At 38.4% G+C, this 27,692-nt stretch overlaps 1 protein-coding gene across 1 annotated transcript in view; it reads right to left on the bottom strand.

Annotated features, from left to right (window-relative positions):
• The window catches only part of astn2 (astrotactin 2), a gene marked incomplete at both ends in the record, with an annotated part of 321,802 nt that overhangs the window by 121,804 nt on the left and 172,306 nt on the right, over positions 1 to 27,692 (bottom strand). The window contains 2 exons of the mRNA XM_083902351.1: positions 641 to 791; positions 24,080 to 24,217. Coding sequence (XP_083758477.1) covers positions 641 to 791; positions 24,080 to 24,217 — 289 coding nt within the window. The remainder of the gene's footprint in view (positions 1 to 640; positions 792 to 24,079; positions 24,218 to 27,692) is intronic.

Genomic DNA, 27,692 nt, shown 5'->3' on the forward strand with positions numbered 1-27,692 from the left:
GTTTTATTGTTGTATTCGCATCTCTTTTATTTTTCAATTTTCTTTTTCTTTTATTGTGACGTACTTTGAGATGCAATCATTATATTATTGTATATATATATATATATATATATATGTATGTGTATATTATATATACATATAGATATACATATAGATATACATATAGATATACATATATATATATATACACATATATATATAAATATATATATATATATTTTCCCTTTGGGGTTGTCCGGCACCCCTCCAGTAGATGGTGCCTATTATGGCCTATTCCTCGAACCCGCTGGGACATAACAAACTCAACTGCTGGCATGCACGAGACAGCACGTGTGTCTCTTCGGCCAGAGTGACAGCTTTGAATTCAGCTCTGCGACTGTGCTCTCCTGTCCCTTCGAAATGGGCTGTCACAATCCCTCTGAGCTCCGCTGGCTAGTTAGCTGCACCTGAACACTTGTCCCGCTGACAGCAGACCTGAGTATATCTAGGTCTTTTGTCAGCCTATCTGTCACTTGACACTGGACTTGATCTCACAAACGCATGCACACAAACACAATCATGGTGGAATGACTGATGAATGATCATCTTAACATCTAAGATGTCATGTAGGAACAAGACCAGCACATGTAAACACACTTACCATGCAGCCAGATGAGTCTAACTGTCTGTCGGACACACACTTGAAGTTCTTCTTGCAGCCGCCGTTATCTTTGGAGCAGTCACGGACCGGCCCGAATGACGCCAGAAGGTCATCTACTGTCTCAAAGTAAGTGGACATCATGGCCTCCTCCCTGGAAGAGATGTAAATGAAATGGGTTATTATCATTATTATAATAATAGTTTATTTGATACGATTTGAACAAGCACCAAACCTTGGGGGGCACAGCCTTCTCTGGAGTTCCCTCCCACTACAGACGTTCAAGACCCACCTGGTCAAACTGGCATTACCATAGTTTTAACATTCATTACTTCATTTAATGTAGTAATGCATTACCGACCACCTTCCTTTTTTGTTATCTTGTTAAAGCGTCTTTGAGTGACCTGAAAAGTGCTATAAAATCTGATGCATCATTATCATCAATATTATTATTGTGTTTTCTATTTTTTTTTTATTATTAATAATTATTATTATAATAATATCAATAATATCCACAGGAAGTCTAAAAATTGTCAGATGGTATCACATTGTTTATAGCAGATGCTTACTCAAAGCAATACATTATTTGCTTTAAGTATTCCATATTTTCGACTCACAAGCGCCCCCCCAAAGTTGCCAAGTGTAACTGCACTCTTGTAAATACCACTTGACGCACGCCTGTCATCCAACAGGGTACAGTCAATTGTCATATTTTCCAGAAATATAACTTATTTCACACAGTTGTAGTCATTTTGTCACATAAAATTTAAGTTGGAACAAAGTCAGGTTTATAGTTCTGCGTCGCCTCTAGATGAGGGACTTTTACCACCAGCGCGTCATTTAGCAGACTTTAGTTTAAGCAGGAATATACAGGAATGTACAGCACGGGCTGCATGAATTATCCTGGTTTTATGGTGCCATATCACAGATATTGACAATATTGTGTCAGTTGAGTGTAGAGTTAGAAAATGAGCTTGTGTTCAATTATAATTTGTAATTTATTCAATGTAAGTAATTTACAGTGCAACAGAATCTTTCACAACATCATTTCTTTTGTCATGGTTTTATCACAGGATTACTCCTCATCTCAGCACAAGCTCTTCAGAGGCAGAGACAACGACCACATCCCTGAGCCTGGATTCAAGCAGCATCAGTACGGACACTTTGTTTACTGACAGGATGTTTCACCTGGGTGAAGGTGCTCATTCCAAGCTACTGTTCTTGGAAAATAAGGCAGAAATATCCTGATCCAAGGGACACGTACACTGGCTTCAGGCTGCACTGACTAATGTAGGAAAAATAAAACCCTTATTGCCAGTAAATGCATATAACTAGTTTTTGTGCCAGCATTTGTTAACTTTTGTTTTATTTATGTATACTTTGCAAGCTTATACAGTAAATACAGTAAGCTTTTTGTACATGTGCTTTTAACCAATAGTTGCGAGTCCGAGGTATTGAAAAATGATTGTTATTACCTTCACTTTTTACCTTTACTACTATGACTACAGTCACTGTAACCCCTCAAAAACACCTCAGGGTCCATAGATTCCACTTTGACAAATGGCTGCTGTATTTACAGCAGAGGTGGTACATGGAAAATTAGGTAGGCACATAGTGGTAATCAGTCTGAAATATATGAAAGAGCATTCAGAGGCTTTGCTTCCATCCCAGCTCAAACCCCCTCATATGAAAAAGTGTTTAAAAATTAGAGTCATGTATGTATTGTTACTACAGATTATAGGATATTTTATTACCAACAGTAGTTACAGTATGAAGTTCTAGGAACAGAACATCCAACACTAAAGCAGTTTGAGTCATAAATGTACCGACTATTGATTAAAATATAAACATGTTATTCTACAAAATAGAAACTGAACAGTTTGAAGTTCTCAATGAGTTTTAGCTGAGTTTAGTTCTGTGATGATGATATTTTAATCACAAGCCTAAAATGCATCATATAATTCAGAGACACATGTTCAGCTTTGTGTGGTGTCAGTGTGACAGTAGATAGAAGACACAAGTGTCGTTGGTCTTCAGTAGATAGTGGACACAAGTGTCTTCAGGTCATCAGGTCTTTGGACAGCATTCCTGAAGTCCTTTTCCATTCTGCAGCCTCATAGAAACCTCTGTAGTTCTGGATGGAGCTGGACGTTTTCTTCTCCTTCACCTCTGTGACACAATAACCATCGGATCTCTTGTTGAAGTAACTTTGGTGCGATGAACATAAATCTCATTGTTGTTAGAGAACTATTCACTGTCATTTGAACAACTTTTTAGTGATAAAACACAGCGTTTGTTCAGTGCAGTCAATACGAGAGATTACCTTACTAAACACCAGCAGCTATCGTACCGTAACGTTGTCAGGAAATTAATAATACAAACAACCGTCAAACTCAAGGGAGTGGAACTTTGTAATGCATAATATTACAAAGTAAAATAGTCATTGTCAATAGTAATTGTTCTAGTTCTAATTCCTTTTTTTGGGGCAAAGATAGCCCACCCACTTTTGTATTAGCCCACCCAAAATATTATTTCTGCCTAAGCCACTGCCTCACGCCCCACGCAAAGTAACTAAGTAACTTTTACTTAAAGTACATTTCAAATGAACTACTTTTTACTTCTACTTGAATACATTTTCAGATGACTACTTTTACTTTTACTTGAGTACATTTTCAGATGACTACTTTTACTTTACTTGAGTAATATTTCATCAAAGTATCGGTACTTTTACTTGAGTACAATATTTTAGTACTTTTTCCACCTCTGGCGGCAGGAATTCTAATATTTTACAGTACTACGGGAAAACAATACTGTGTTTTCACCGGAAGCAGCTGCTCTTCTCTGCTAGTTTTTACTAAGTTACATTTATTTTCTTGCCTAAATCAATAGAAATCACTGTATCAACCAGACGGAATTCTGATGGTCAGCTCTGACGCCGAACACCGGCTAATAAAGTTAGCATGTACTTACTAATGCAGAAGGAAGAAACTCGGCGACGGTCTTGAAGAACACGTTGTTATCCACTGGACACGTTCCCAAGGTTAACTCTTGCTCGAACAGACGCTCTTTTTCTTTTACTTGCCCTTTTCAATAGTACTCGCTTCAGTTTTGTCGACTTTTCGTCCGCGCTGCCGGCCACTGGAGTCGAACGTCCGCACTGGCGGCCATCTTGCCACAGTCAACTCAGCTCGCTCACCCATAACGTGTTGTAGTGGTACATGGATTTTTTAAATAACCATAACTTGCTCAATTTTCTACTGATTTTCAAACGGGTTGGTTTGTTATAAACGTCAGCGATGTAGTTATTATGACACTGCATATTTATGAATAATTATAATCATGGGCTTTAAATAACATTAAACAGATCAGAAATGAATCAATATACACACACACAAGGTATTTATGTTAAATCAATATATGGGCTACTAAAACTCAGGATACAGAATGGCATATGTATACTTTTATTATAGGAATATCTCTAATAAAATAATATAATTTTAATTATTACATGTTTAGTTTAAACAAGTAAGTATTGTAATATTAGTAATATCCTTCTTATAAAAGTGACATTTATTTACAATAAAAAAAAGGTGCAAGATCTCTATTTACAAATATACATCAATAAATGCTGCGTGTTGAAATCCCCACCCTGTAGAGAGAACTAGACTACTCTGGAGGTATACACATGAAATACAGAAATAAAAAGATGACCCAAAAAACATTGTGAAATCAATAATAATAAATAATATTTATTAAATGATGAGGATTAACAATAGAGAAGAATATAAAGTAAAAGGAGTGTGGTGTAAATCAGTAAGTGGAAGGGAACCAAAAGTGTGGTGCAAAGATCAGTCCTGTAGAATCAAACAAAAAGCCAAAACACAGACAGAGAGAAGCAGAGAGAGAGAGAGTTAGTTACAGACTTTTCACAGGAGGCAGATTTAATCCCACTGGTTCTCGTTTCGAGACAACGGCGATTAGAGCATCCGTAGGCTGCGCAAAAGTCTGTCATCTTTCCTGGTAAAAGTCAGCAATTTCCTGTAGAAATCATAATGTAAGACGTTTTTAACAACCAACCCGATTGGAAGTCATGTGCAATTTAGGTGCCTAGCTGTGATACACAACTATGCTGCAAGATTAAGTTATTTTCCGAAAAGAAAAGCTGCACAACTGTTTGTAAATCCATCAAGAGTTCAGCAAATTAGGAGTATTTGCATGTGTGCAGATCACTGACCTTACTTCAGGTTCCACAGATGCCACCAGAGAGATCGACTGTGGCAAGATGGCCGCCAGTGTAGACGTTTGACACTCCGCCGTAAGACATCTACCCTTGTATATATCTATGGGTAAATGTACCTGACAAAAGCGACCTTGCTTAGCAAATAAAATAAATCGAAATAATGCCCTGTATACAAATACTTTCACACGTTTCTAGTGGTAACAAATAATAACAGTTCATTAATTCATTCATCTTGTACTGTTGTATCCTCCACATGAGGGTCGGGAGGCAACACGCAGAAAGACCCTTGTTCCAAGCGGGTCACAAACCCAGGACTGCACCAACCACCTACACCAAAGTGATGATTTAACATGCCGTGTTTACTCTGAGCACTTCAGCTTCCTGTTGTGATTGACAGCGCAAAGGCAAATGTCAATAAAACCATAAAATTATTGTCCAACCCTGGTGTGTCCTCGTGCTGGAGCTGACTGCAGTGTTTACCAACGACTATAGATAAAAGAAAACAGCTGATTTAAAGATTGTTGTTGTTGTTATTTTTTATTTTTTTTTACAGGAGTGATGCATGCTGGTTCACGGTGGGTCATGTCTGTGACTAATCTCTGCTCTGGCATTAATTGTACGCTTCTGACTTGGTGTGTTGATGAAGAGCCCAGGGAATCGGCAATCTCCATCCATTAACTCTCCACTAATCCAAGACAAAGTCATCCAGACCCGCCCTCGCTGGCATCGACGTAGAAGACAGCAGAGGAACAAATGAGCAAAGACACGGGCGAACACATGCACTCACACTCAATGATAAAATGATTGGTTGTGCAGCTGATATTATTATTATTATTATTAATGCTTTTAATTTTGATTCTGACATGTGCGATAGCCAAATAAAACAGGACTCCACGGGGAGCTTCATTGCAACGTGTCTGCATTTTATTAGCCTTGCATAAAACTAAACTTTAATTAAGCTACACAGTTGTTGTTTTTTTTTGTTTTTTTCGGGAATTACCATATAATTTATAACATGACTGAGTGTACTCAGTGTAAAGCTGTGTTTCGGCACAGTGCGGTGCTTTACAAATTAAAGTGCTCACAAAATAAAATAAGTAAACACATATATAAATGTATCAGTCAAAATGGGTCAAAGGTCACAAATGCTTTAATGTTCTCATTCACTCATGGACCTTATTTAGCACCAATTCACCTGTCCTTATCATTCACTGCCAAAGTTTCCATTACATGAATGTATTATTATTGTTTATTTTATTATTTTATCATTTATTATTATTATTATTATATTAAATTAAATTATTAGTTCTTCCAAAAAAACATACTTAAGTAAGTAAAATTGCACATTTTAAAAGTACACCTTAACCCTTTAAGGTACGCACCAAGAAAAAAGAAAAGGAAAAATTACTTATTTGCATATTTTATTATTTTATTTACTTATGATAACCATAATGACAATCAATTATTATTATTTTTTTTTTTTTTAAATAGACCCTACAGTATTTCAGATACAGGCCTCTACCAAACGGTTGAGATGTCTGTTCATAATAAACCTGGTTTGCATAATTCATAAAGTACAACATTCACAAGTCACATTAAGTGTTAGTGAGTTCAGCTTGATGCATTTTTCAGTGAGATTTAGTGACTTAAAGTGTGGTCGACCAAATGGTTGAATAGTACCTTAAAGGGTTAAACCTACTCAATAACAGTAACGCGAGTACACGTAATTCACTACTTTCCACCTTCTCTGTGCAAATGGTACACTGACAATAAAATGACATCTCTGAACAGATGATGGCGCTATATTGAAAGGCGCCACAGTCAAAGCAAGTCATTGTGAGAGGAACATACTGTAGATTTAAGCAAATCCAAGGATGTGCATCCGACCGTTGCACAGATATCAACATCAGAAAAGTCACCAGAGCCTCTGAAGACCATGGCTGTGTCAACACGGTAAATTAAAGAGACGCAGTGTGTGTTTGATTGTGTGACTTTGACACCGTCAGTGCTACGGTTTAAAATCCTCACGAACAAAGAAGAATTGTGACATTTCCAAAAGCCGGTTCTTTCGTGCTTTACCTGCGAGAGAAATGTCAATCGGTCCAATCCTGTGCAGCTGAGCTGCTGTGTTCACTTCCGTATGCTCAGGCATACACTGAGCTCAGCTGCTTGCTGTCACAGTGAGAGAAGGGGGTAAGCAACCCCTGTGTTTCTTCTTTGCAAAGAAATCAAAAGAACTGTCTCTTGCAACGGGACCACGGGGACCACAGTGTGTTGTGAGGGTGACTTGACTCTACAAACAGAAACAAGATCCCGAATGATTCGCAGACAGATGCCCCGCTGAGCAGAGAGGGTTTGTTGTGTTGGGACGTGTGTCTTTGTCTCTGTGTAGCTTGGGTGTCTAGGTGGAAATGTAATTTCAAAGAAGACACTAGAAACGGGGGCCACTGTGCCAAAAATATACATATTGATCTCGTATAAAAAAAAATGATCAAAATGTCGTCTATTCAAAGTGGATGTAAACGATCACAGAGTTATTCGTCTTTTTTAATCAGCAAAGGTGCCAAAGCGAAAACTGTAATCGACTCGGTATTTACTGCGAGGGAATTATGTCAAAGAAGTGGATTTTTGCGACCTTGTCATTGGCTGAAGGCGAAGATAAAAGGCCGAACGCATTAAAATTCATCAGAAAAGGTGGGAATGCTGAGTGCACTGCACTGACAACACAAGAAAAAAAAAAAATCCTCCGACATTTCTCACGTAATGAAAGAAGAGAAGGCACCGTGGAGAGATACGGGCACATCTTTACACTGTTTTAACACCTCGCCTCTCGTTTTGAATAAAACATTTTTCAAATTAAATATTTGCTTTTCATGTTAGATTTATTGTATGTCAGCGTGTAAGTGGCAGATCTTTCTTGGGTGAGCGGTGAAGTAGTGAAGTATTACGATCCACTGACAGCCCATCGGGACGTCTGCTTTGCTAAATCAAACCTGTTTTTTTTTCTGGTCGCTGCTTTGTGCAGATAACAAATCACTGTCACACATCCTGAATACGTGCGTGTTCTTGTATTTTAATAACCTCTTTAGGACCTTTTCTAGCATCAACACTGACCGCAGAGGACCAGCAGTCCTTGTGGAGACCAAAACCTGGTCCTAATTTTGAGAAACTGGTTAAGTGAATTGTGGTTAGTGTTCGGGATTAACTGTTTATAGTCAAGATTAGGCTTTGATTAACCCTTTTAACGAGTATTTCGACTGCTTTTTTCCATTATTATGTTAAAACATACGGTACATACAGAGGCTAAAAGAATGTGCAATATATAGTGTCTTATATCCTTTTTTTTAGCACAACCTATGCAATCTCATTATCACCACCTATATAAACACACCCGACCAAAAAGTACTCAAAATGTTTAAAATCAGATTGAATTTGTGAAATTTTGGAAAATACTTCCCAGTTCAAAGTTTGCATGGCTCGTTTTTTAGGAACGAAAAGAAAAAAGTCTAAATTGTCACTTCTACACAATTATCGCTACTTTATATTATGACTAAAAACGCGACATATGTTTTTGCGACACAAACAACTTTGACTCAAGAACACATAAGAAGATAAAAAAAACATTTTTTTTTAAAGCCTGAATATATGTGACCTATAAAGACACACCCTCAGGATGATATTTATTCCCACTGCAATTTAGCATGGGTGCACCTGCGACACAGATCTGTGCCACTTGAGCACTAAGGGTTAATGATATTTACCAGACAATGTGTATCACAAAAGCGCGGCAATTGAAAGTGACATTGGAACGGGTTAAAAATCATCACTAACAGACACTAGTGAGGTTATGGCAAAATCGCACTGATGTCACAGTAAATCCCAGTACTAAAAATCCATGTTTTAATGCAAAGTATTGGGGCATTTCGTTTCAGGCCAAATACACAGCACTGGTAAATGAGGTGGGGAAATAAAAGGATTATCAGCAACTATTGGATTTAATTAAGCACTGCCAACTGATCTGCAGATGACCACTGCTGCCACTGCTCCATACATCAACGATCATTAGTATCAATATACATTTCCAATTATATCCTTTCTTATTAAGCACAGGCCCAAATGAAAGCAGCTAGGCTTCATCATTCTCATGCCTAATTTGCAAAAAAGCTAAATGGATTAGCCCAGATTTACTTCCTCTGGGCAACAGGCAGAACAGAGTTCTCTATTTGATGTTGGTGCAGGTTCATGCCCATAGGAAATTTGACCGGGAGATATTGATGTGTCACACTGTCCCACTGAGCTGCCAACTATCTGCTTGTGCATCGGAGATCGACCACTGAAGCCAAAAAAAAGCCTACATCATCCAGAATCTGCAGAAACGTGACCCTGTCAGGGAGTAAACCCAAGACCTCAGCTGCACCTCGATGAATATCACAAACAGCAGAGGGAACACTTTGCACACTTCTCTGATGCCCACATCTGTGTGCTTGACTTGACACCAAAATGGGCAGATACCACGTTTAACTGACACTCAGGCACAGGATACTCCCAAATAACATTCCACTGCATACCGAGGGATGCTTCCTTTTTCAAAACCAGCCCCCCTCCCCCGAAAAGCTAATCAAAGTGACCGATTATATGCTCGGGGGGGAAACAAGCCAGTGTTCCAGAGCCAAAGATCTTGCAAGTCAAAAGGCAGAGATCGATGAAACACTTAGTGGGCATAGGCTAGGTGTGGAACAAATTCAGTCACTGCACACTGTGGAAATTATAAAACCTGCCCTCAGAATGTGGGGCATGCAATTTTCCGTAAGAGAGACTGCTTGATTTGGTGCGTTGTTTTCGAGCGGTACCAACAAAAATGCAGTTGGGCTCACCTCTAAAACACCGCTTTAGCTTTGGAAGCAAAGACGGCAGACTCCTATTCAGGAAAATCTTCCATGGTAAGACGTGCCAGGCGATTGTGGGACTAGTGACAAATCACTAGCTGGCTGCTGCATAGGTGGACTTTCTCCCGGTGGATGAGAAGGTCGCCATCATGCGGCTGCGTAATGCAGAGAGAAACACTATTACTGCTTTCGTTGCTCGCACACACACTACCGTTCAAAAGTTTGGGGTCACCTATACAATTTTGTTGTGTTTTCCATTGAAAGTCACACTTTTATTCATCAAAAGAGTTGCAAAATGAATAGAAAATATAGTCAAGACATTGACAAGATAGCCTTGTCAATGTCCAATAGCCTTCTAACGTGATTAGCAAACACAATGTACCATTAGAACACTGGAAATGGGCCTCTATACACCTATGTACATATTCCATTAAAAACCAGACGTTTGCAGCTAGAATAGTCGTTTACCACATTAACAATGTATAGAGTGTATTTCTGATTCATTTAATGTTATATTCATTGAAAAAAAGTGCTTTTCCTTAAAAAATAAAGACATTTCTAAGTGACCCCAAACATTTGAACGGTAGTGTACGCTCCAATTTTTAAACTACAATGGCTTTGCATCTGCACAGCTCAAAAAATTATTATAGAGGCAATCAGTTATTCTAACCTTTGAGAAAGACTTATTTTACTTATTTTAACTCAAATCATGATCTTTCTTGAACCCAACAAGAGGATATCGGCGATCGGTTTGTTCAACGTGCTTTTCTGTAGTTAAACAGATTCAGGAGATGTCGTATAAGAGCTTGGAACAAACATCATATAACTGTGTATGCAACAAGGACACTATCATGTTCTTGGACAGCTAATTTCTTTATTTAACTATCCCTGTATGTGCTGACATCTACATCTGGCATCCAGAAAAAAAAAAACCACTTGCTTGTCATGTCTTATTCTTATACTCTTTAACAACTAATTTTTTCCTGAATTAGACAGGCAACACATGGCATTCTGGCACAAAGAGTGCTGACAAATGTCTCCTTAATCGAGAGAGAAAAGGGGGTTGGAAAGGTAACCCAGACATAGGCAGGAATAATGGGTTGCCTCAGCTATGAGGTGCATGTAAAATGGCTTTCCCTTTGGATAGAGGAAATAGAGAATCGAAGGAAGGGGGGAACAAAAAAAAAACAATCTAGAAGACAACAACAAGTAAGGATATTGGAAAGTTCTTTCAAATGTTGTGCAGCATATTAAATTATGAAACGCAGGCTGCAAACTTGGGTCTCACTCTTTAATTAACAGGCAGAAAGGAAAAAGCAATCTATACCATGCATCACTCCACAAAGTCATTTAAACAATACGCATTGTTACCAAGATCAACACGGACTGAAATGCTGACAGCCTTTCTTTTTTCAAATCATTAGCTAATCAAGAGCATCACTTTTGGCACTCTGACTCCGTTGCTTGACCTAGAAGCTCATTGGTTGCATCTAAACACTGACTAATGTACTTGTTATTAATCTCCCTCTCTGCTTCTTGCTTTTCCAAATGATGAATGACCAGGCGACGTTGCCCAAAGTTAGAGCGCTGCTCCAGCATGATTACAGAGCCCGTTATTGGTCTGCCCCTGCACTTGATTAATGCTCTTGTTCCAGCTCCCCGCAAATATGCTGACTCTCATCAAGTACTTTCGTCATTGAATAAAGTGCATTTTCTTTACGCTAGCATGTAATCGGCGAGGAGAAAAAAAAAAAAAACCCAACAACTTCTGGGTGAAAAAAAAAAAGAAGAGGCAGATAAATCTCAGTGATAACATAAAGATTGATAGATCAATCCTTTGGTTTGTTTTGATCGTGAAGTTATAAAACATTCTGACAGAGATCTGGGGGTGAGGTTGAAGTGGATTTATGTCCTCGAATTTTTTCCCGGGTGTCGACCACTCGCAGCTGCGTTAGATTATTGGCAGCGGCACAGTTTGATGGTTCACTTTGGTCACGGCGAGCGACGTCGTTAATCACCGGCGTGGCGTGACATCAGTTACGCTGGGTTATTAAAAGTTCCCCGTTGACAAAAATGACAGTCACACGTAATGGTATCGTCCTTAAATCAACGTCTAACTTGATATTTATGAGGTGTTTGTGACACACTCTGGCTTTGGCCCCCGACAATAATCAGCAAAAGGCGCAAGGCTAATATTAGAGAAGATGAATTTTTAATCATGGCGAGCAGTTCAACGAGTGTGATAAATTATTATTCAATGAAAAACACTTTGATAAAATAAATTATTATTGCTGGAACACGTTAAAGGCGTAAACAGCATCTACGTTAACGCACATTAACGTGTTTCCATGATGACATGATGAAAAAGACGTGCATGACGTCATGTTTACGTGACTCCCCGATTGTTAAAATGAGTCTCTAAAGTAACGCTAAACTTTAAAAATGGAGGCACACATACGCAGTACACTGTACGCTGGTTATTTGTAGCGCTGCTCTTTTCATTTTTAATAAACAGACCGCTCCAGTTCAACTGCAGGCGCGCTAACGGCATTAAAGGAGCTAACGAAGCTAACGGAGATAGCTGGTTAACGGTGGCCTGGACTCTGGTGCCGGGGCACGAAAAACATGACGTCGCTCACGTCTTTTTCCGTTCAGTCATCATGGAAAGGCGTCACGCAATAATGTGCAAAGCACTATAAATTATATGTTTTCGGACATTAACAGAGTGCATTTTCTCATCTAGTTTAAAATTGCAGTGTCTTATTTTTGTTTTTTTTGTTGCTGATGGTATTGTTCTGTTTTTTTTTTCTTTTGAGCAGTACAATTCTGTTCTGAAACTTTCCGTAAGGTGCCTCTTTGTGTTTTTATCCATACTCCAAATCATTTCACAGCCGTCTCACTTCACTAGCACAATCTTGCCGTTGCCTCAGTCCGCCTCGACATGAAATGAATCACTTCCTGTGTGCAGGGCAGAATTTAAAAAGCGCTACATATATATATATATGAGAAACCCAGAGAAATTGTTGGGCCAATGCAGACCTTTTTTTATATCAAGAAAACACATTACATAACAAATAAATTCCAACTTGAACTTCACCACTTGACACAGCTGTAAAAACACAGAACTCAGCAAAAAATATAACAAGTGACTTTATGCTTTGCACTTTCTCTACATAATGAACACCTCATCACACATCAGGACAGAAAAAACACAGACCAGCTCAGCAAACATAAGAGATGCACGCCAGGTGGTCCAGAGAGCTGGAGAGGATTTGTAGTCCTGTCTAGTTTGCTGTCCTTCTCCTGACCTTCAACGTCTGCAGGACCATGCGATGGATGTTTTCAGGCTGTGGTGGTGGCCAGCGTCCTTTTCTTCACCGAGGCTCGGGGATGGGCGACACTGCACTGACAGTTGGAGAATGATTCAAGGATCTGGCTCAGTCTCGGAGGTGAAAAATGTGACCTTCTGCATGGATTTGCAGAAAAGAGAACTACTGTGCATCATGGAAAATGTCTCCTATACACTCCACACTTGGTTCCTATCGACCGGACTGGATGATGCGCCGCATGAAGCTCTCGGTTTCAAACAGCGCTGAGATTAAACGACTGCTAATTTACAGTTTACCATGAAGTCGAATTTATGAGATAAAAAAGTCGTAATTATGAGATAAAAAGTCAAAATTATGAGATGAAAAGGTTGGAATTAAGAGATAAAAAGACAAAATTATGTGATAAAAATACGAAATTATGAGATAAAAGTCATAATTATGAGATAAAAAGTCATAATTATGAGATAAAAATAGAAAATTATGAGATAAAAAGTCAATAATGAGATAAAAAGTCATAATTATGAGATAAAAGGGTTGAAATTAAGAGATAAAAGTCAATTATGAGATAAAAAGTCGAAATTATGAGATAAAAAGTCATAATTATGAGATAAAAGGGTTGAAATTAAGACATAAAAGACAATTATGAGATAAAAAGTCATAATTATGAGATAAAAGGGTTGAAATTAAGAGATAAAAGTCAATTATGAGATAAAAAGTCGAAATTATGAGATAAAAAGTCATAATTATGAGATAAAAGGGTTGAAATTAAGACATAAAAGACAATTATGAGATAAAAAGTCATAATTATGAGATAAAAAGTCATAATTATGAGATAAAAAGGTTGAAATTAAGAAATAAAAGACAAAATTATGAGATAAAAAGTCATAATGATTAGATTAAAAAGTCTAAATTATGAGATAAAAAGTCATAATTATGAGATAAGATGTCATAATTATGATATTAAAAAGTCGAAATTATGAGATAAAAAGTCATAATTATGAGATAAGATGTCATAATTATGATATTAAAAAGTCGAAATTATGAGATAAAAAGCCTTGGCCCCAGCGTCCCCTGTGACCCTCATGTGGAGGATAAAGCGCTAGAAAATGGATGTTGTAAAAAGGCAATTTCCGAGCAGGGGTCAATAATGTTTTTCAGATTCTGTTCAGGGTTTCACTCTTAACTGAAACCTTATTAAGTGTGACAAAGCTTACACTGAACGAGTCGTACTGTTGAGAGAAATCTTTACTGGAGGCTAATTCAAAACGATCAGGTTTTTTGTTTTTTTTTCGAGAAAGTTGACTGACTTGACCTTGACTTCTCTCCGAAGCGTACACATATATATATATATCATTTTTGATTGACGTGTTGTTTGTGGATAAATAGCTGTGCTTCCAACTGTGTAAAATTCATTGACTATCTCTGTATATTTCTTTAAATGAGCTCTTCGACGTAAGCGGAGGTAAATTATAGGACGTGGATAAATAAAGAACAGACATAATCTGTTTTTTGTTGGTTAAAATATTGCATTTGACAGCTGCTCTCCCGTGTATACATGTGAGATATTATTGAGGTAAAGTGTAAAATAACTGGAAAAAAAATGTGACTGATTATTATTCAAGCAAGTTAATAATGAATGCCACCAAATCATGGAGGCACTTTACACTATTCTTCATCATCTTTAGTATACTGTGCACACCTACCCTGTGAAGCAGACCATTGACATTTAATATATATACATATATATATATATATACATATATAAATGTATATTTATGTGTGTGTGTATAACCTGCTGTTAAGCTTAGCCTTGTGCTTATCTGAGGCAGAGCTGTGCCTTCTTGTCTGATTTCCAAGCCGTGAGTAAAAGAATATATAAATTAATTGAGATTCAAAGGTGAAAGTGAGAAAAAAAAACAAAAAAAAACCCCAGACGTTCTAGCAGAAAATTCTTCTCACCGAAAGCAGCACAATGGAAAATCTGTTCGGATTTATCTCATCACAAACCAAAAAGACAATTTCCAATGTGTCAAACACCTCAAAATGCATTCTATTCCATTTCAAATCCACTGCACAAATAAAATTAAACGTATCGCAGTGACTCCGGGATACTAAGAAATATGGATTTGCGTGTGTGTGACGACTGATTATAATGCACATACACCATTTTTCATTTACTGTATGTCCAGTATGAGGGAGAAAAAAGACACACACACACACACAAAAGAGAGAGATTATTAAAGGCAGCTAATCAGTGTGGTGTTGCCATCACTCGGATGAATAAAATACTGCTTGGTTAAGCTGACAGTTACCTTCACTTATCTATTTCCTATGGAATAAATTCCTCCGCGCTTTGTCAGTGAGCTGAAGGGCACGAGTGAAATGAGGACACATCCCATAAAAAAAAGAAAAAAAGAAGCTACAGCCACGGTACATTTCACCACCTCCTATATCAGCATGTCTATCATGACTGAGTGACTACATCAATGCCTGCATAAACACTTTGGAGAAGTGCATCATCCAGAAACTCCGAAAAGGTCCCGCGGGACTTTGCTCCACAAAAATGTGTCGGATAATGAGTCGTCTGCGTTATTCAAAGTAATCCAACACATCCGACGGTGTGACAGAAAATAATTGTTCACAATAAAGGAGATAGTAGTGCATTACTCCGACTGAGAAGCTGCCGTTTGATCAGCTTCCATACAACGTTATGTTTAAAATCTGAGGAACAACATGCTTGACCTTGTTTAAAGCTGCCATAGACCTGCAGTTCCAATTAATGCTGTTTTTTGGTGTGTATCTGCGCCTTTACCTCGTTTATGAAGTCCTGAAGGTTGGAAACAAACGGTTCAGCCACTGCTGAGAACGCTGGGATTTATTGTATTCTCGGGCTCTGCAAGTGGTCTGAAAAAGCCTGGAATCGTGACGTAAGGATCCCGTCTCCTGAACAGCAGATCGCTCTGCTCCGGGCACTAGTCCGGGCACATCCGGTTGCGTACATTTTACCGCAGGAGAAGAAGAAGTAGAACGTCCATTGTGGAGGTGTTTCACTTGCGACAGTGTCTTCTGACTCTGGGTTCGATTCTGGGTCAAAGGCGTAAAAGGGACAGCGGCTATTTAACAACTATTGTTAAACACTGTTAAAACAATGTTTTGATAATGAGTAGCAGTGCATCCACTGTTCCAGAGGGGGAGCTGCGCTTCTGAGAGCTGGTGTGCTGATTACGTCACTTCCAGGTACCTGGCCAATCACAACACAGTTCTGTCTTCTGGGGGTGAGATTTCGGTGTGAAACAGCGCGGCTGACCAGAGCTTCAGTGAGGAGAGATTTTGATCGGCTCGTTTGCAGCAACTAGGAAGTTTTTGACCATAAAAACAAGTATATGTATGTAAGCAGACCTCCATAACTCACATATATGTGAGATAGGACCACTCTATGTGAGCTTTAAGACTCCCTCATACAGACATACACAGATGGCTTCGCTTCTCACACAATGACAGTTGATGTGCATTATACTATGTTGCCTCAAACTATCGTGAATACATATTCTAAATGGCCCTCTCTAACCCGAGGTCACACCAGTGTATTTGGAGCACAATGCTGGTGTAATTTCAGAAAGCAACAACAACAACAACAACAGCAGCAGCAGCAGCAGCAAAAGCTCTCTCCAACTTCATCGAGGCACGTCCTTCTATTGATGAATAGCTTCACTTCCTGTAACCCAAGTGGAGCATCTCTGCTGCGAGATAAACAGGAAGAAAAAAAAAGAAAAAAAGAAAAGTTCTTGCTTTCTGCTGAAGTTCTCAATTTGCAACTAGAGATGTGTTGTTCAACCCACAAGGTCTTTCCATAATGTGCACTAACAGTGACACTTGAGTGACAGAAAATGCACCATAGAAGCAAATTCAGTTGAAAAGCTAAAGGGAAAGGCTTTAGTGTGTCAGGCTTTCAACTCAGACCTTTACAAATCTGATACAAATCATATCAACATGTGACACACACACATGGCAATAAACTATGGCTGTTGCTCCTAAATTTCACTTCAGAATCACCGCCTACAACCACTGAGCAAATGCAATGGCTAGTTCATCGAGAGGTCAGCGGGGACTTCAAATAAAAAGAGAGTATTTACACATTAGTCATAAAAAAACTGAACTCTGTGACACCCATGAGTGCTTTTATTGCAAAAAAAACTATATTTTAACTCTTAGAACACTGAGACCATAATATGGTCTCTGTGTTTCTATGTTAAAACGTATATACAGAGGAGACAAGTATGTGCAATATAAAGTGTCCGATATCCTTTTTTGTGATCTGATGAAATTAATGTTTTTTTACTATATTAAAGCGGAACTAGATCGGAAGTTCCTATTATAGCTGTTTTTTTTGGTGTGTATCTGCGTCATTACCTTGTTTATGAAGCCTGACGGTTCGAAACAAACAGTTCAGCCATTGCTGAGAACGTTGTGTTTTATTGTAATCTCGGGGCTGAACGAGATCACTGAAAATCCCGTACTAGTTATGTAAGCAGCGGTTCTCCTGAACAACCGATCGTCCTGCTCCGGGCGGTAGTCCGGGCACATCCGGTTGCATACATTGAACCGCAGAAGAAGAATAACGTCCGTTGTGGAGGTGTTTCACGAGCAACAGTGTCTTCTGACTCTGGGTCTGACTCCGGTTTAAAGTCAATAAAAGGGACTGCGGCGGGGAGTCGTGACGAAGCTATTTTTAAACACTGTTAAAACAATGTTTTGATAATGAGTAGCAGTGCATCCACCACTCCAGAGAGGGAGCTGCACTTCTGAGAGCTGACGTGATAGATTACATCACTTCCAGATACCTGGCCAATCACAACACAGGTGGGAAGGCTCTACGCTGGCTGGCCAATCACAACACACTCTGTCTTCTCGGGCGAGATTTATGGCTGAAATAGCGCGACTGACAAGCGCTTCGAAAAGGACAGATTTCAATCGGCTCGTTTACATCAACTCGGAGGATTTTGACCATAAAAACAACTTAATATATGTAGGTAGACCTCCATAACTCACATATATGTGCAACAGGACCACTCTATGTGACCTTTAAAACATCTGAGCAAAAAAATTATTAAAATATTTAAAATTGGATTGAATTTTCGAAATATGTCTCAGCTCAAAGATCAATTGGCTATATTTTTTTTCTTATTATATATATTTATTTTTTTCCCCCATATTTTTGACTTCTTTTTAGAAAAAAATTAAATATTCTTTTTATAAATATTATTAAAAAAAATTAAAATAAAAAAATTATAAAATCGTTGCTACCCTTAATATCAGGGAACACAGCTCAATAGCTATTATTAAAAGAAAACTTAAAACATATCTTTTTACTCTAGCCTTCAACTCGCTCCTTTTTATTCCACAGTGTTGTGTTTTATTTCAGTTTTGAGTGTATTTTAAAGTTAAAACAGGGGTTTTCCTATTGTATTCCACCCTGTGTTATTGTGGTATGAGCATTTCCAGTTGTATTTACCTTATATTGTGAAGCAAATTTAAGCTGCAATCCTTGTATGAAAGGTGCTATACAAATAAAATTCATTATAATACTAATAATAATAACTTTGACTCAACAACACATGAGAAAAACGAAAAAAACACACATTTTGTAAAGCATGAAGATGTGACCTATAAACACACACCCCCAGGATGTCCATATAGAGAGTTGTGTATTATTCCCACGGCACAAATGTTCAATAATGATGTCATGATGTGACGGTGATAGCAGCATCAACATCATCAGCATTTCTGTCGCTATGGTCGTCCTCTGTTGGGTTCGTCCGGGTGCTGACACTACACATTAGTCAAAAAGGTACATACAGTACTTGCAAGCGTGCAGTAGCAGCAGGGCAGTGGATCATAATCATAACAGTTTATGTCTGTCGCACTTTTCTGCGCCGTAAGCGATGCTTCATCACACACACACACACACACACAAGTTAGAGGACAACAACTCACACAATAAACGTTGCTGTGGCTTTTTGTGCAAAGTAGTAAGTGGTTCCAGTGGAAAAAGGCGACATTATCCATGAGCTTACAGTAAGGTTGTTTACCTTGACATGTTGTTTACCATTGTGCCCGGAGGGCTTTGTGCAATCTACCCATGCACTTTAAAACCATGTGCAATGAGAGCGATGTGCGATAGTATGAGCACCTTGGAAACGGGAGATTCGCAAAAGCACTTAAGCATTAAATGTTCAGCTGCTTTATACAAGGCACTTTGAAAAACTATTCTGGCTTGACACAAGCAACATGTTTTTTGTTTTTTTTATATTTATTATGTGAGATCTGGTCAAAAAATGTCTTCACTGCTGTCAATATGAGATATGTTTTCACTCCCTTCTTGTTTGTTGTCGTCTTTGTTATTTTACAGTGCCGTTTTGTGTTACCATCAAGCCAAGGGACTGAAGATGGACATTAACCACTGGCTATAATCTCAAATATTTACATTAAAATGTCTTAGCAATATGCCTGGTCCCTATTTTAAATAATAATAATAATAATAATAATATTCGTCAGAAGAGCCATTTGATAATACCGTGACGTGTTTCGCTCAGCTGTTCCTTACACAGGTTTATGAGACAGCAGGGGACGATTATGCCCATGGCTATCACTTTGGATCTCGATGGCCTCCCTGATCCGCCATAGAGATACGGAAACAGGCCCCTCAAGGACCATCAACTGTGACCTTGAGGGAGAACTACATCCTGTCCCACACCTGGGATGTGGTGTCCTTGACAAACCTGTGTACAGAACAGCTGAGCAAGACACGTCACTTGACTCTTCTGATGAAGGCTACACTTGAAACCTTACGTTACCCGTCTGATTTAATGAGATTTAAGCTCAAGTGTATCACGAAGAAGACAGTATGAACTTACACTACCATTCAAAAGTTTGGGGTCACTTAGAAATGTCCTTATTTTTGAAGGAAAAGCATTTTTTTTTTCAATGAATATAACATTAAATGAATCATAAATACACTCTATATATTGTTAATGTGATAAACGACTATTCTCGCTGCAAACGTCTGGTTTTTAATTGAATATGTATATAGGTGTATAGAGGCTCATTTCCAGCAACCATCTCTCCAGTGTTCTAATGGTACAGTGTGTTTGCTAATCAATTTAGAAGGTTATTGGATGATTAGAAAACCCTTGAAAACCCTTGTGCAATTATGTTAGCAGAGCTGAAAACAGTTTTGCTGGTTCTTTGACGAAAGGGCAAAATGATTATTTTGAATAAAAATCATTATTTCTAATCTTGTCAATGTCTTGACTATATTTTCTATTCATTTTGCAACTCTATTGATGAATAAAAGTGTGAATTTTAATGGAAAACATAAAAACATCAAATAGGTGACCCCCAAACTTTTGAATGGGAGTGTATTCGGATAACATTATGCAATAATTTCACAATTTCCATCACTTTTGTGATGAACACAACTCTAAAACGATCGTTCAGATTGTTGCAAAAGTCACAGATCACGTCTGCAGTATCGAGTCAAATCATAAATATTGTGTAATCACTGGTCCAATGTGTGGAAATAGTGTGCCATATGGAAGGAAAACAATAATAACTACACAACAACAGCATGATAACAACGCCTGCAGATTAAAGTTGACATTGAAGTCAGGGGTGTTTTTCATGAAATGTCAGTCGGAATAAGAACATTGCTTTCCACGCCAACAACTCACAGGACTCCTGCTGCTTCCAGATGCGGTTGGCAGGATGTTCTTTGTGTCCATGCCGTATGAGTGCACAGCCTCCAGCATCAACACCGTGCTATCAATGACACTTTGCTTCTCCAAATCAGAATGTTAATTAAAATCATTCATTGTGGCATTAGTGTTAATTACGTGACGTGATGTGTGCTGCGTTTAAAAGCCGGTGTACACTTATGTGGTGTTGCGACAAGGTCAAATAATGTGGTTTACAGTGACTCGCACTCTAAAATCATACCGCTATTGTTTCTAATTACATTGTGCAATACATGCACCTAGTTAAAAAATGCCAATATGTTGTTATTGGACTGTATTGCTATTGCCGATCATCGATTTCTTAGCACTACTTAGCCATGAGTATTTGCTTTCCAGATCCCCGTGTGCACAGTCCAGGACTTTATAATGATGCGTTGCCTTTATCACATTAAGCCTCTAAATCGCAGACCTCGTAAGGATTTAATGACCCGATTAAATGTTTAACGGCTACTTTGCTTTTTATTTTAATTGAGCTGTCTTACTTTTAATAAATGTATTTATAAGCCAAATAAAGCACGTGTTTAGTGTACGTTTTTACGTTCACGGTGCGATTTTGCGTTAAAATGTTTAACCATGTTATGAGGTACATTCAATAACTTTTATCTTTAAAGCATTTTTATAATTACAGGCAAACTACTTCATATTGACTACACACAGATATAGGAAGACAATTATAAGATAGAAATAATGATGCGAGATTACACTGTGGTTGTCATTTTGCATCGTAATTCATGCCAACACATTTGTCAGAAGGTCACCGTCGACACTAGTGATGGGAGAATATACGATATTATTGATCATCGGGGTTTAAAGCACTTACAATAAGTTAACTGTGGTGAATTTCTATCATTGTGTTAGCCATGAATAAAGAAATAGAAATATTTCATGTGAAATCACGCCTAACTCACTACAGTGCTTGTGATCTATTGTACATCTGTCCTCATGACCTATTATTCATTCATTCATTCACTCATTCATTTATCATCTATCATCTAATTAAATCATTTTTTTCACAAAAAAATGTATCTTTAACACACCAAGACGACTGACTGGAAAAAGACGCGAGTGACCTTTTCCCGATTGTTAAAATGAGTCTCTAAAGTAACGCTAAACTTTAAAAACGGAGGCACACATACGCAGTACACAGGTACGCCGGTTATTCGTAGCGCTGCTCTTTTCATTTAATAATAAACAGACCGCTCCAATTCAACTGTAGGTGCGCTAACGGCACTAATGGAGCTGAAGGCGCTAAAGGAGCTAACAGAGATAACTGGTAAACGGTGCCTGGAATCCGGTGTAAAGGTGGTCAGTCGTCATGTAAAGGTGTCATGCGTTAACGTGGGCTAACGTTGACGGCGTTAACGTGGGTTAACGTTGACGCCGTTAACGTGTTAATGTGCCCAGCACTAATTACAACACATTTCCAGTCAATAATATCATTAATAGCAGTTATTTTGGTCAGGATAATCGTGATGGAAACGTTGTCGACACCATTGCTAGTATGGTGCTAGTATAGTATAGTGCTATTATATACAATACTATACTAGTACTATAGTATACTAGCACTATGGCCGTTTCTCAATATCCATACTTGTGCGTACTTGTGCGTACTTGTCCGTACTTGCGTACTCCCGTACTTGTGAAAACGTCATCAGCCTCAGTCAAGTTCTGTTCCATTTCTCAAGAACGCGAGCAGCGAGTACGGTTCTCATACCCAGAAGTGTTCTCGCTCCGCCCATTTTACCAAGTATGTATCGGGTGGTGACTTGAGCGTACTTGGGAGAGTCATATATCCCAGAATGCATTTCGGCGGAACATAGCAGGATAAAATACAAATATAAACCTGAAATAAATATTTTTCTGTGTCCCGGAACGCAGTTTTGATCTCATTTGAGGCGAGAAATTAGTCATTTAGAATCCAAACATGTGGTTTGTGTAATAAGATATGACGTATTTATAGTTTGACAGCGGCGCTGTCGGAGGTTATCAGCTCCGCCTCGGCGGACGCTCGGTGCTCACAGTGCCCAGCACAGAGCAGCGTTACCTCGGCCTGTCCTGATGGAATGATCCGCTGGTTCAGAGGGCTCCATTATTACATACTTGGTGTGATCGATAGATTTGTTGTTGACATGTTGTTTTTAATGCAAACGTTTTGACCTGAAAGTGTGAACTTTTGTATAATATTAATGTTTAATTTATTGTAACTTTGAATTTTAGATCTATAATAAAGTGGACTAACATTGTATATGTATTTACATATAATGGACACTATTTTATAGTGTATAACATATTTAAAATTTGAAAATAACAACAATATATGTATATATATATGTATTGTTATATATATATATATGTTCATTCATCAACACTGTAGGTGTAATGAGGCTTAAATGCTTCGCGCCACCCGCCATTCAAACAGTAGAACAAGGAAGTACACTGATGTTCCAATTGAAGAATCGTGCTCGTGTACTCCCGTACTTGGCAAGTATGTACTTCAGTCGTACTTCTCAAGTATGTACTTTCCAAGTAAGCAAGTACATACTGGCATACTTGGGTATTGAGAAACGGCCTATGTAATGCCAGTATAGTATGATGGAAACCTAACTTTTGGGCTTCTACACTTCACTTCAGTGTTTATTTTTATTTATTGTGCCGATACTTTGTCGACTCAATAAAACGACGCCAAAAATCACAAAGTGCGTCGCTGCAAAGTTAGTTTCTAGTTCCACACACCGACTTTTTCAGATCCGGCGGCGTGTGGTTTCTTCTAGATGAGGAAGGAAAGAAGCTCATCTCTCTCTCTCTGACTGTGTTGAGCTGAGCCGGTATGAGATGCATTCTGCACTGATATTAGTTTAACCTTTACAAGTACGAATTTGGACACTGCACAGTGCTATGTTAGCAATAATAATCGACATATTTGCATACACCCGCGGCGATGAGAGCATCAAGGACAAAGCAAAAAAAAAAAACATCAGCAGATTAATTTGAAATTAATTGCCAGTTAACTGCGGATAATATATCACAATTTAACATTTGATTGACAAGCCCAGTTGAACACGTTCAAAATGATAGAGATAATGTACTGTGCTCATAGAACTATTTACACCGCGAGTCTATAGCAACAAAGCAACTGTAACACACAGTTCCCTCTTTTAGCAGCGGTGGAGAGCGATGAGCTGACTCAGACTGACCTGACCTCCCCTGGATCTTCAGAAACCAACACGTCTGTTTTACAGCTGGCGATGGGGTTGATTGACAGCTCCACTGGTGGCACCACGAAACTCTTGCTGACTGGCAGCCACAACCCTTGGCCCAGACTGTAGATTGATCTGTGTTGGCAGAACCACACGACATGAATATCAGTCAATTTACTGCCTCTTTATCGCAACTGTGTTACGACACAAAGGCGCATACTGTATAATTCATCATATACAGTGTAATTATGTGTACAAGCATAAGCACACGAAGATAGCGCTGCAGAAATTAGCATTTTTTAATTGCTGACATAGTGCGTAATTAGGTGCAATTCATACTCTATAATGGCCGGTATTCAAATAATGTTCATTCGATCTAATGAGGAAATTGCAGAACAGGCATGCGTGGGTTTTTATATTGTATTGATTACTGAGGAGAGCAGGACACAGATAGAACAACCAGTTCTCTTTGAAAAAAGTTTTCTTATAATAATAAGATTTGAATTAAAAGCATACAGAGGTTGGTGAGAAACAATGAAAAACATGTTGTTGTTTTTTTCACTTTATAATTCGCCTTTCAAGCCTGAGACTGAGACAAGACGCCCTACAGCCTAAATAAGTGCACTGTTTGCCACTGATTTCAGTCCTTTGTGGCAAATAATTGTGAAACAGAAGGAAAAAAAATAACTCTACTTGGAGAAATACATCAGAGGTAGATGTGGTGCTGTGGCTTTTTTAATTTTTCCTTTTCAGGAAAAAGGAAAAAGTTGTTATCTCAAATGTTTGAAGCATCAGGCATTAAAAGATAATTTGGTTTTGATGGAGATGCTTCTCCTATGAGAAGATTAATATCCTCAGGATGACACCCTGCTGAGAGCCTAGATTTGCCGCTCGAGAAAAACAACACCTGGTGCGGCGTCGCAGTATCACAAAGAACACGGTTGTGTTTTTGCATTATATGCTTTTAATGTGTCTGAGCAGGTGGGCAACAGAACTGCAAATTACAGGCAATCTATAATTAAGCTTGAATTACTGTGCTTGTCAAAAACCGGGACATTGCATTTCATCAAACGCACTCATTCAATATTTCTCTTTTTTCCCCCCTTTGCTACATTATCTATCTTTATCCACAGTTATATATTGCTGATATGTAACCTGTAAAATACCTGATAACTCTTTAGTTATACATGTCCAATGTTTCCCACAATTTCAATTAATTGTCCATGTAAACAGCAGTGCAGTGCTTTCTGACAGTGTTGCATTTCTAGATTCAGGAATAAGGAATTTTTTGAGCAAACAAAATACCCACAGAATCAAAATCAACACAAATTGCAAAAACAATATCGATTTAATCATTCAAGATGATTGCATTTTATTTGTTTTGTTTGCGACCCCTCGTTTGCGCACCCTGACTTTTTTTTTTTTTTTTAATTCTGACCATGGTCGGTCCTAAGGAAGCTGCCAGCTCATTGGCTACTGCGTTTTGGAGCGATAGCGCAACGGAAGTAGACACAGGCTTTGAGTCACTGTGTCTCTGGAACAAAAAGTGTGTTTTCAAACAAATGAAACCAAATCATTTTGAACGTTTAAATGGATAATCTTTTTGCAATTTGTGTATTTTGATTCTGTGGGTGGGCCACGGTTGGAAAAAGGGCCTTTCTGCAAGGAGTTTGCATGTTCTCCCCGTGTGTGCGTCTGTTTTCTCCGGGTTCTCCGGCTTCCTCCCACAGTCCAAAAAAATGCAGATTTGGGGATTAGGTGAATTGGTTGTTTGTCTCTATATGTGGCCCTGTGATGGACTGGTGAAACTGTCCAGGATGTTCCCCGACTATCGCCCTATGTCAGCTGAGATAGGAACAGAAGCCCCCTCGACCCTCTGGTAGCGCTATAGATGATGGATGGATGGATGGATGGATTCTGTGGGTCAAGTGTCGTTTGATAACACTGACGCAAATCTACTTCCATAATAAGTGCTGATCATTTGCATGGCGTTAAAACCAGGTGACTTTATGCATCTTAATCAAATGTGTGGCTTATTTCTCAACTGCAAAATATTCAGAAACACAGTTTTCCTGCAAAAGCCACCATGTTGGTCTATCATCTATTACTCACACCATCTATTTTCATGCTCATGGAGCATGTGATGCAGGAAAGAACGGCGATATATCTTGGTCAAACAAATGCCCCTATAGGACGATTATGTACCTCAGGTGTTAATTTATCATGTTCAACTCACTGTCGGTCCAATCAATGAATCTAAATACCTTTCAGTCAATGTGACCTTGCCTCACTATCTGCCAATTCAAATCATATTTGCCTTCAAAATGTGTACTATTCACATTTAATATATCACAAACTGTATAATCGGCTCTGCTTCTGATCAAATTATGCTTTTTTTTCCCCCACTGCATGAGGAAAAAAAAGAGGTTCCTATCTGTGAAACCAGTCCTTGTTACAATTAAGCTCCTGGAGGAATGACACGAACACTGTCCAGCTGCAGTGAGAAATGCAGTCTTTGCCTCAGTCCACAGGACTGATTTGTCTGCTCTCAAACCGGTCCAGTCATATACTTTCTATCTCTCAAACTCTGGACAAAGTGCTTAAACGAGGCAGCAGCAGATTTGGCTTCCACCTGAGTGTGAGTCGATGGCTACATCTGAGTCCAGCCTGGTGCCACTGGGCCGGAGAAAGACGGAATGTGCTTTTGTGCTGAGGATGTGCTGTGGATTTGGGAGCTCATTTCTTCAACTCGTGGTAGGTAAGTGTGAAGAGGAGCAAAAAAAAAAAAAAAAATACCCTGAGGAACAACTCATCCCATCTACACAGTGGAGTTGAGCAGTGGCGAGTGTGAAATTAAGATGAATGATGAAAGGATTAAGCAATTAAAGCAGCTAAATTACACAAGTGCATATAACTGAATTAACCACACTAACCTTTGAAGATGTATAGGCAAAATGTTACTTGTGCTGTTTATGGACCATTATAGTGATATTGTTTCTGCACTTTACTTCTTTTTTTTCTATAATTACACCAGTTACTTTCCTCACAAAATCTCTTTATCATAATAATACATATAAAAAAAGAGGGGGAGGAATAAGCACCCATCCACACACAGTCTTGATTATACAGCCATAGTCGCGCACTGTGGCAGATTTGTTTATGGTATCTTCATAATGTATTTGTTTAGGTTTGTCAATGGCTTCACAAAGCATTTATATACGTGTAGAAAAAAAAACCAAATCATCTAAAATGTGAGTAAAGCTGTATATGTTAATGTTATATTTGAGTAATAAAAAGAAGAAAGAAAGGGGAAATAAATGACATTGCAGTTTAGTTATGACATCGAAATACTGTGGTAATGGGGTGTCATCATTTTGTTATACCTTATTTTATTTCCAATGTAATATACGTGTAATAGTTTAGTAATTGCGCTGCAAATCAGCATTTTTCAAAGTCTAATTCATGGTTGTTACACAGAAACTGCATTAAACACAGTGAACAGTGTTCCCTTGAAACATAAGATAATAACCACAAACATGTTCACGTATATTATTATATTAAATTACATGTAAATTACATTATAAATTAACAAAACGTCCTAAAACAATAA

The sequence above is a fragment of the Microchirus variegatus genome, assembly GCF_963457635.1.
Source record: "Microchirus variegatus genome assembly, chromosome: 16".
Taxonomy (NCBI): Eukaryota; Metazoa; Chordata; class Actinopteri; order Pleuronectiformes; family Soleidae; genus Microchirus; species Microchirus variegatus.